This window comes from Amblyomma americanum, chromosome 10, assembly GCF_052857255.1.
Source record: "Amblyomma americanum isolate KBUSLIRL-KWMA chromosome 10, ASM5285725v1, whole genome shotgun sequence".
NCBI lineage: Eukaryota > Metazoa > Arthropoda > Arachnida > Ixodida > Ixodidae > Amblyomma > Amblyomma americanum.
The window spans coordinates 127,917,008-127,927,960 of NC_135506.1; the positions used below are offsets into that span (position 1 = coordinate 127,917,008).

General features: G+C 49.7%; 1 protein-coding gene and 1 pseudogene across 1 annotated transcript; one reads left to right on the plus strand and one right to left on the minus strand.

The window, feature by feature from the left end:
* Positions 1-489: 489 nt before the first annotated feature.
* Positions 490-894, plus strand: LOC144108699 (putative nicotine oxidoreductase). Its single transcript, XM_077641870.1, has one exon. The coding sequence runs from the start codon at positions 490-492 to the stop codon at positions 892-894; it is 405 nt and encodes a 134-aa protein (XP_077497996.1).
* A 7,012-nt stretch (positions 895-7,906) lies between these two features.
* On the minus strand, positions 7,907-8,042 carry LOC144108935 (U2 spliceosomal RNA; annotated as a pseudogene).
* Between the last annotated feature and the right edge of the window lie 2,911 nt (positions 8,043-10,953).

Sequence of the window (10,953 nt, forward strand, 5' to 3'; positions counted from 1 at the left end):
GAAAGCGGCAAGGCAATCCAGAGACTAGTACACCAATACGAGGGTACCGACGAGCAGCTCCTCGAAGAGGTACGAGCCAAATGCTACGGCAAGGACGAGCCCAAAGGCTACGGCAGAGAATACCTCGGCGCAGACAACCCAGATATGGACAGGCCCATAACACGCGAGGAAGTCACCGCGGCAATGAAAGCCATCACGAAGAACACAGCGGCGGGAGCCGACAGAATTGGGAATTTCCCCATAAGGAACCTAAGCGATGAGGCAACAGACTAGCTGACAGCCTACCTCAACACGCTATGGCAGGAAGGAAGAATCCCAGCCGAATGGAAGCATGCCGTCGTAGTAAAGATTCCTAAACCGGGCAAGAAGCTGCGGATCGAGAATCCTAGACTAATCTCCCTCACTTCTTGCCTGGGAAAACTATACGAAAGAATCGTCACCAAACGAATTCAACAACATCTAGAAGGCAAGAGACTGTACCCAGACAGCATGTATGGCTTCAGGGGTAACCTCTCGACGCAAGACGTCCTCCTGCAACTCAAGGAAGAGGTCCTCGAAATAATTCCCAAAGCTGGCGAAAACATAGTCATGGCTCTCGACATAAAAGGAGCCTTCGACAATGTTAGCCATGCAGCCATAATGGAGAGGCTGAACAACACCAATTGCGGAAGACGGATCCACGATTACGTGAAGGACTTCCTGACCAACCGAACAGCCACAGTGGGACTGGGGGAGCTGCGAAGCGATGTCTTCACCACTCCAAGCAAAGGCACGCCCCAAGGCTCGGTCATCTCGCACACGCTCTTTAATGTGGCGATGATCGGCCTGGCAAGGAAACTCGCCGAAATCCAAAGCATTCAACACGCGATGTACGCAGACGACATCACGGTTTAGGTGACACAAGGGTCCCTGGGAGAAAAACAAGAGAGGCTACAGGAGGCGGAAAACTGTGTAGAAGAGTACGTAAAGAAGAGAGGACTAGCCTGCTCTACAGAGAAATCCGAACTCTTGAGAGTAGGAAGGCACCCCACCAAGGCAGCACTCGAGGTGAAGCAGGAGGGGCAAAACATTCCAGGAAGGGACACGATAAGAGTTTTGGGAATGTGGCTGCAGGGGAGCAGAAAATGTAGCCACACGATTTGCCTGCTCAACAAGGCAGCGGAGCAGGTGAGTCGCATGATAACCAGTCTCCCAAAGGAGATACGGGATGAAAGAAGACGACACGCTGAAACTCGTCAGAAGCCTAATAGTCAGCCGGGTGACCTACTCGCTCCCGTACCACCCCATGAACAAGGGTGAAAGGGAACAAGTAGAAACAATCCTAAGGAAGGCCTTCAAGACGGCACTTTACCTATCGAAGAACACACCGAACGAAAAGCTGCTGCAGCTGGGGATCAGCAACACCTTCAGCGAGCAGGTGGAAGCGTAGCTTGGAGCACAAATAGTAAGACTCAGAGACACGGCCACAGGAAGAGCGCTCCTGACGAGGTTAGGTCGAGACATGAGTGGACGCCTCGATCGATACGCCGACGTACCCGACGACATCCGTAAGACCCTCCACGTCAGCCCTATGCCGAAAAACATGGATCCGAATCACCATGCGGCCAGGAGCGGCATCTAGCCAAGCTCGAAAGCACGGTGTACACGGACACAACATTATACCCGTGGAACAGGAATTCAACATGCATTAGAGCAATAGCCGCAGTGGTAGACAACACAGGCAAGCTTATTACCTGCGCAACCACCGGAAGCTATACGGTAGCTGAGGCGGAGGAGGTCGCCGTGGCGCTGGCGGCGGCTGAAGGCTACCGGAGAAACAAGTCACTATACATTCTTACGGACTCAAAAGAAGCATGCAGAAACTACACGAAAGGTCGAATCTGCAGAGCCACCCTAAATATCCTCCGTAAAGTAGGGCATCTCAAACTCAACACAACCCACAGGAAATCTGGCACAGACGGGCATAGAGGGTGACGAAAAGGCGGATAGCTTAACTCGCGAGATCACGTACCGAGCTGAGCAGCCACAAACCCTGGGTCACCACTATACCGTTGAGATCGGATATTCGGAGATATGGAATTTTCACAGAGGAAGGGGGATTAGATACTCTCCTCCGCATAAGTCTCTAACACAGCAAGAAGCAGCTAGTCGGCGGAGGCTGCAAACGGGAACTTTCTTTAACTTACACATCCTACACAAAATGTATCCTACACAATTCAGGGACACATGCCCGTGGTGCGGGGCAACCCCCACGCTATACCATATCACCTGGGAGTGCGAACGCAACCACGAATTCCACCAACACAAAACCCCGAGTGCGGAGCAATGGGAGAGCCGGCTCACCAGCTGCGAGCTCACTGCCCAACGGGCACTAGTGCAGCACGCAAGCGAAGCAGCTAGGCTCAGTGGAGCCCTGGAATAGGGGCCCAACCTTGCTGAAAGAGGTGAAGCGTCGACAGCGATGAAGACGAAGACCGAACCGACAATCTCTTAACAGACCTCAATAAAGTTTTTTTTTTCTCTCTCTGAGCAACGACTACCGGGTTTAGTGTATGCGGACGATATTGCACTGTTAGAAGATAGCCACGAAGGTTTGCAACCTCTGGTCAATTGCTGTGGAGTGGAGACGAAGGAGACAGTCTAGGTTTCAGTTTTAGCGCAACTAAGTCAGGTGTGATGGTTTTCACCGATAGAACTGATCAGGAGCTTACAATACAAGGCCATGACTTAGCCCGAGTGGCCGAATACAAATACCTCGAGGTATGGGTAAACGAGGGGCAGATGTACACGGAAAAGCACGAACAGTCTCTCATATAGCAAAAGGGCGAAGAGATGCGGGATAATCAAATATAGGGGATTGTGGGGGCACAACAGGTATGAAGTACTGAGAGGTATTTGGAAAGGAATAATGGTGTCGGGGCTTACTTCCGGGAATGCGGTTCTGTGCTTAAGGGCAGAAGTTCACTCGAGACTAGAAGTAAATCAGAGAGCTGTTGGAATATTAGCACTAGGTGCCCACGGGAAAACCACAAATGAGGAAGTACCGAGGGATATGGGCTGGACATCGCTTGAAGCACGGGAAACTCAGCTATACTATACAAAGCCATACTACACGAAGAAAGCCAGAGGAAACTGGACGATAACAAGTGGGCAGCAATGGTATTTACATACCTATAGAGAAAGAGCGTTGACTCACACTGGCGAAAAAGAACTAGGAAAGTAACCAGTAAGCACGCCGAATACGAGGATGGAGAAAGAAAGGGCATTAAACGGGAGGGTAAAAACGCGGAAAGTAAAAATTGGATATATTCAATGGAAAAGAAGCATAGTGCAGAACTGTATCGATGCTGGAGAAGGCAGATCAGGAAAGAAACGTTTTATGATAACTCAAGGGGCAGTGCCCTCCTCTTTGAAGCTTGGTCAGGGTGTCTTAGAACGCGCAGCTACAAAAAGAAATTTAGCGAAGATGACACATGAGCTGCGTGTGGTAAATCTGTAGAAACAATAGAGCACATCATACTAAAATGTGATGGTATTCTTCCCGACGTTGATCCAGGCACAGTCACTCTTCCTGGTGTCCTAGGGATTAGAGATAAAAATGGTCATGCAAAAAATCTGCGGTGGAAGCTTGAAAAAGGCGATTGGAAGATTGGTGGCTCAAAGGCAGAGAGGTGACATAAGGTTGAAAGTGTAGAAATTCGTGCTTCAACAAAATGGCGAATTTTAACTTATAACACAGTTAAACAAAAATAAAGGAAAAAAAGCTGAGCATGATGGCAACTGCCATTACCCCGTTTCAAAGGGGACGCTCCTACTTTCCATCCGTCCGTCCATCCGTCCGCCCGCCCGCCAGTCCGTCCGTCCGTCCATGCATACATACATACCTGCATACACACATCCATCCGTCCGTCCGCCCATACATACATACATACATACATACATACATACATACATACATACATACATACATACATACATACATACATACGTCCCTCCGTCCGTCCGTCCGTTCGTCAATCGACCTTGTCCCAGAAGTCAGCCTTTGGCAGTGCAAGAAATATGACATCAGCACGGTTTTTGACTTTGTTTTCGTTTTCCACTCAGCAGTTCGTCTTCTTGCCGTTCTCGTCTTTTTCCACGGCAATGCCTACCTGTTGCGCCGTCAACTGCATGCGGAGAACCGCAAAATCTTCGGGAAAGGGAAAAACGTTTAAAAAATAAGGGCCCAATGCATCGCAATGGGACGACACTAGCAGACGACAGGACGTCGCTACACGCAGTACGTACGGAGCCTCGTCTGCTCGGCTCCGTGTAGTCCTGTTGCACTAGCATCGCCAGCTGTACTCTTTGTTGTGATGCATGATGTCGCGCTCTAAGCCCAAGTTATACCACCAATGGGGGATAAATGTAAGAAATAACAGGTGGAAACCTTCACCAGGCAGCCGAATTTGAAGTGACCACTTTATCGAATTACGTTTGCACTGAAAGGGAGCGAGGGAGAAGCTACTATCTGGTGAGGTGCCGACGGTGTACGTTCTGCTGGTTCACGTGAATTAGCGCCTCCAAAAGGTATAACGCCGCATTTTCTACAGAGTCTATCATGTACAGTTTGGTACAGTATCAAATTATGCCTGAATAGGCTTTTTTCGTGATGCTTGGTGCAGTTTACTTGTTGCTATTGTTATCCTATCAAAAGATGGCACATATATCCACACTGGGGGATCGGCCAAGAATCCAAACAGCGCTTGTCACGCGCGCTGCAGCCATTCGTCTTTCTCTTTAGTCGTTTCTCTCGCGCTGTGCAGCTGAAACATGGCAGTGCCATGGAGTTAGGTTAAATTCACGTCTGGAAGGTAAATGACACCCTAGGCGACAAACATCACCTGCCATCGAGGAGAAGAGACATCGTCCGCCACAAACTCGAAACTGAAACTGCTGTAGCTGTTTAACAAGTGGTTCTACGAGTGTCAGGGTTTCCGCGCCATCGCTGGCCTTTTCTTTGCTACTCGAAAATTCGGTTTTAAGATGACCTAGCCTCATCGGCATTCTACTACTTCTTATTACGCTCGGAAGACTTTGCCGCGGTAAGGTGAGACCTGCATGCCTGTTTTCTTCGGTTTCTCTGAAATTAACGGCTTCCCCAAACAATGCTCACATTTCTCGCGTTGAGCTTGCTTATTCCTTTCTTTTTACAGTAGACGTTGCACGAAAACAACGCGAAAAACTGAGGACGGAAGGGCGAAAGACGGGACTTTTTGCATTGAAATACAGAGCAGACGGCGAACGTCCGGGACATGCCACCCAACTTCCGGTGGCTTCACTAGAGCCCACTTCGGAAAGCGGGAATGTGGCATTCAGCCACCTTGTGGATATCAGTGGTATCAACATATCAGCGTTTTTAACCTGCAAATGCTCTCGCAGGGAGCGGGAGCATATACGGGAACACCGCAGCGCCGCGGCGCGACCGTGCGCTAGTAAGGCGAGGCGCACTGGGCAGCAGAAAAACGGCTATTGGAAGAAATTTGCTTTTATCGTAGTTATCTTATTCTACCAGCAACTCAATATTTGCCAGCGATCCCAAAAATGGCCTACTTTTGACAATCCTCTATCCCCGTGCTTGGAATGAACTGCATTTGGCTGACGCCGGCGGCCAGCATACAGGCTGGCAGGCTGGCCCTTGAAGCGCGTCCCTCTTATCATCATGACGCTTGTACGGCCGCGGTGCACATCAAAACCGCCGCGACATCCTCCTCATTGCTCAGGTCGTCGTAGTACACTGCGAATAGCACTTTACAGGAGCGAGTTGCAGGAGATGCTGTCAAAGCAGACGAGACTCTCGAAGACGGATAAATTGTACAAAACGAAGGCAAGAGGTCGGCCCGGAAGGTTGAGATCTGGTCTGCTACTCTGCACTGGGAAAGGGGAGGAGAAGAAAGAGGGTCATGATGGGTGACGATGTGGTGAGAAGAGAGACAAGACTATGTGCGCGCAGTTTTGATGGCATCACAAGGCGAGTCGAGGCCCGTGTCACTCATATTGGCAGTGGCTTAACTTGGCTAACTCTGGAATTCAGCGAAAAGCTTATGGCTACTCCTCACATGGCTTCGCATCACCTCAATGAACGCTGCGGCCTATTCTAACGCCCTCTACCAGCGAATCGACCGGTCAAAGGGTGAGACACCATGTTGGACCATATATGACCTCTGGCTTACTTCAGGGTCACCCCAGAATGCATGGCGAAATCGGATTTACCTAGCGTACCCACGAAACACAAGGGCTACGCAACGTGTAACAAACGTCTACAGAAGTATACGGTAATGTCTATAAGAAATCTATTTTCAGATGTTCTGCAGACAATGAGGAAAAAGAGGTGTTATATGTCTGTCACAAAATTCGGCGCATTTTCGAAAAAAACCGGCGCCTCGCCTAAGCAATCGCGCCCGCGCGCGGCAAAATAAAAAAAAAAACAGCGGGGAAGGACCCCCGGAGAGTGCGTAGCTTTGAGTACTGCTGCGACTCAGCTCGCCGGCGAGGCGCTGAGGGGGGCATGGCCGCGCGCGGCGGGCGTCCATTATTCTCAAATGTCGGAGAAGTTTTTGCTCGTTGTCGACAGAAAGGGGGTAATCTTGGCCGCGCAAAAGTGATACCCTCTCCCCTTCACTCCTGCACCCATGACTCAGCCTGGCGAGAATGACCTAGACTGTTCTAGACGGCGGTTTCCGCGTTCGACCAATGGGGTCGCGCGCCCGGCGCGAGAAGGAGAAGGAGTTTGTGCAGTTGAAGCTGCGTGTATGTGCGCGCCTGCCTTGGCGCGAAGAACAAACAGACGCAGGCTGCGCCTATAATTGAGGAGCTTCAACCGCTGTCGGTTAGCCCGAGCCGCCGTTTAAGCTTCCGATAAGCGCGCCCGCTCGACTCCCGGGAGAACACCACTCGCCCAGCCCGGACCAGCGAGGCAACGCGCGCCAACCTGTGGGACGGCCCCGTCGAGCTCCTCAGGTCGTCGGACTGTCGCAGTGCCCGGTGAACAAAATGTGTTTTGTTTGATTGTCTCTCTGGGTTAGTGCACTATAGGCGCAAAGATTTTGTTGAATTGCAATCCCTCTCGATTGTTACTTTGCATGAGTTGCATTGTATCTGTAAATCACTTTGTATGTGCTAGTACGAGTGATTGTAAATTCCTCTGTATAGTCTCTTTGCTGTATAAATTTTGTTTTGTTTGTGAACCTTTGGCTCCGACCCATTCTCTGGCTTGCGACCGGTGAAAGCTGGGCACCAAACGACCAACCCCCTTGTCACTTGGTAGCTGGTCTTCGGCTAAGCTTGCCACGCTGAGTCGAGGGCATCTCCCTTGTGACCGAGACCGCTAGCCCCACACGCTCTAAGGGCGTCTGGGAGTGCACGCAAAAGTGCGCGAAGTGGTGACAATGTCTGCTAATGCTCCGCCAAAAGAAGACCTAGAAAACTTATTCGCAAGAACTTGTTAAGAACATATATACACATTTTTTTATATTTTGGAAATGGCTGCTTATATGAAGCCTATAGGCTCAAGATCAGTATGCTGAATATTTAGAATCCTCCAAAAATAACCAGTGGGATTTCATTAGGTTTAGTGCTCAAGCTTTTTTAGAGCCTCTTACTATCACACGTCTCGAGATTTCGTGGGGCCCGCTATCACCCTGAGATAACAGCGCCATCTCTTGCAGCAACTAGAAAACAGCACATCTTGCATAGAAACTTGTAGTGCACACTGTAATTCTTCTTCTGTTGTTGCCAGAAAAAATGAAAAGGAAATTGCACAAGCCTGCCCACTGGCTCAAGCTGAGCGACAATCGCTACCACGTGCAGAAAGTAAGAGAGTTTAAAGATAGGATAGAAAGATAGGATAGAAAAGACGCGCGCTATAATGTCCCAGGCCGATCCCGGAGGCAGTGCAATACCGGGCCAACCGGTGGCGGAAGTGAAGCAACCTTCAAGCACTCCGCCACATTTCCAAAAATAAGTTTAATATGTTGGGTTCAAATGGGACCCGTATCAGATATTCTATAACCGAAAACGGCCCACGGGGCTTCGAACCCGCCTATCTATGAATGAATTGTTGCGTACGCAACCTCCTGCGTACGTTCACACTGTAATGCATACATTTGTTCCGCTATATATACTCCTACAAGGGGCACCCATCCCGAACAGTTACGTACCTAATTTGGTAGGCAAATAAGACCCTATGGGTGTTGGCACAGAAATAAAACCACTATTACATAAAGGTAAGCATTGTATACATGCAATTACTAATTGAAGTTTTACCATATCGCACCAAAAGTCCAAACGAAGCAAATTCCATTTGAGACGTATCCTGAGGGGGTGTAGCTCGACAATGGGTAGACGTGCATCGTAATTCCTCAGGGAGATGGCGCTAGGCGTCGATCACTTCAGTTCGGAACAAACTGTAGTTAAAACCTGGCTAAAACGTACCCGAGAAAACTTCTCTTTAGAGAAATTTTTAAAACGTTGCGTGGAAAACATATATTTAGAGAAGTTTGTAAAAAGTTTGTGGATAAACCTCTTTTGTCAGTATGTTTTTAAAACGTTTGCGAATAAACCTCTTTAGTCAGTAGGTTTTTAAAAAGTTTGTGGATAAACCTTCATTGCTGAGATGTTTTTTTTTTCATCGTTTCAATCTAGATTTAGACGTTGCTAGATGTTTGTAGCTGTTTGAAGACGTTTTATAGAAGTTATGTGTTTCGTGGGTAGCGAAGCTTTCGCTTCTACAGAGCGCCCTTACCCGACATCACCTCGCCTACCCACTGAGCCGCGGCGACCGCGAATAGAAAGATGGAGGTAGAGGCGCGAGGAGGTAACCAACTTCATTCCTCCTTTTAAAGGGGCCATGACATGGTCGTTCTTCATATTGCAGTTTTCTGCTTCAGTAACTAACGCAAAAGCTTATGATTAAATTTCCGAAATTTGGCTGCCCTGGACGCGCTGCATTTTAAAAACATACGATCGAAATTGAGACCTGGAGACTCCTCCCACCGGTAGCGACCTCCATATTGAAAGCTCTCGTGACGTCACTAGCACATGCACGGAGCAACGTCGTCTGCTCTCGTTGCTGCAATATGCGCAACGAGGATTGATCCCCCCCTGTACTTTCACGGGCGATCGAAGTAGCAGTCGTCCCCCATATATGACTGACTGGTACCGCAAAAGCGATAATAACAGTAACGCAGTTTTTCTTCGGTATAGGTAGGGTCTGGTCACACTATAGGCCGATGCGACGGCTATGGACGGTCGGTGGGCTGATCGGTACGCAAATGCCGTCGCTGACGCACTGGTCTGTCACGCTAGACCGACTACGAAGCAAGCACAACCAACGATCGAGTATCGTAGTAATTAATGTTAAAGAGCCAGCTTAGAGGGAACCAGAAGAGAGTGGTAGGGGACTAGTTGGTATGACACTCTATAAACTTAAGAATTTTAAAACTTATTGAACCCCGTGATATAATTCCACGGCGACATACGCGATGTGCGTGCACCAGCGAAGATGTGCTTCCATTCGGTGGCTGCGCATAGAACCGATCGGCGAGGCAAGCGACACGGGCAGAAAACGCCGCACGACGGTGCCGCTCGCCGCCGTCGCCTGGGCCTGTGCTGCCGAGCGAAAGCTTCACGCCCGGTGAGGCGACGGCCGGAAAAACTGCGCTTGTGTACCTTATCCGTATAGAAAAAATCGATATAAGCGGCTACATATCATATCTTACTTTGTTACTAATCAGTGAGGAACTTTTGCCATATTCTTGAATTTCGGTTGACGGTGGACCGCCGGCCAATTTTAATTATTGACGAGGCCTAGCGAGTACGCAGGATTTGTGTGCGCGATTTTGGCGATTGCAGAGAGAGAATTCGCAAGTTTTAGCGCCCGCAAATAGCTGTCGGGCGTAGTTTTGGCTACAGTGCCCTCAAAGCGACGACTGCCTACATCGCAGGACGCGAGTACAATAAGGGGGAATATATGTGACCCGGTCTGCATAGCATGTGCAGAAGGCAGCCGGCAGCAACCGTCGGCGTCGACTGTGGACAACAAATCTGGTTGTTTTCATTGATTCAAGTAATGTCCGAAGGTATCTTTAGCTAAAGCGATCTAAAATTAAACTTTGGTGATATAAGGGAAAGCAGATACAATTAGCGGAAAGCGCTGGTATCCTACGTGAAGCGTTTCCCAAGCAGGCGATATAGCATCATCGGCACTTACTGCAGTGTTGTCATGGTGTGTAAATGATTGGTATGGTTTATGGGGATTTAACGTCCCAAAGCGACTCAGGCTATGAGAGACGCCGCAGTGAAGGGCTCCGGGAATTTCGGCCACCTGGGGTTCTTTAACGTGCACTGACATCGCACATTAGTGTTGCGACTGGGGGATCCCACCGCTGGCGCCAATGTTGCGACTTTGAGGTGGTCCCGTAACGCTCCCCACCCGTTTTGTGACCGAGCGTCGCCAGCTCTCAAGTCGGTAGCGAAGACTCCGAGTCAGGCGTCGGTGAGATCAACAAAAGGGATTTTATACATTATGTACAGAGCATTATACAGGACGAGGTCGGCACGAGGGCCAAGAGCTAACAGCAAACGTGACTGTTCTCGCACGGCGACGTCCGGCGAAGCTCCAACGCGTCACACATCACACTCCACTCGTGAGCGGCACACGGCTCACGGTGGGTCGGTGTCGCTGCAATGGGCTCGGTAGAACGGAGTCCGGAGTCTTTCCACGCGGCAGCGTTGGGGCTTATATAGCCCCGAGAAACAGTCGTCACTCAAACGAACCAATAAAAAGACAGCACTTGACAGCCGTCCGAGAGGTCCAACCAGTGACCGCGCTGGCCACCTATAGAGGTTATGTTCGCACTCACACACACACACAATGGTCGCTTGGGGGGGGGGGAGGAAGGGGGATAGCACAGC

What these genes read in the sequence shown, in the direction of transcription:
- LOC144108699 (XM_077641870.1), top strand. Translation starts at nt 490, where the DNA reads ATGTATGGCTTCAGGGGTAACCTCTCGACGCAAGACGTCCTCCTGCAA.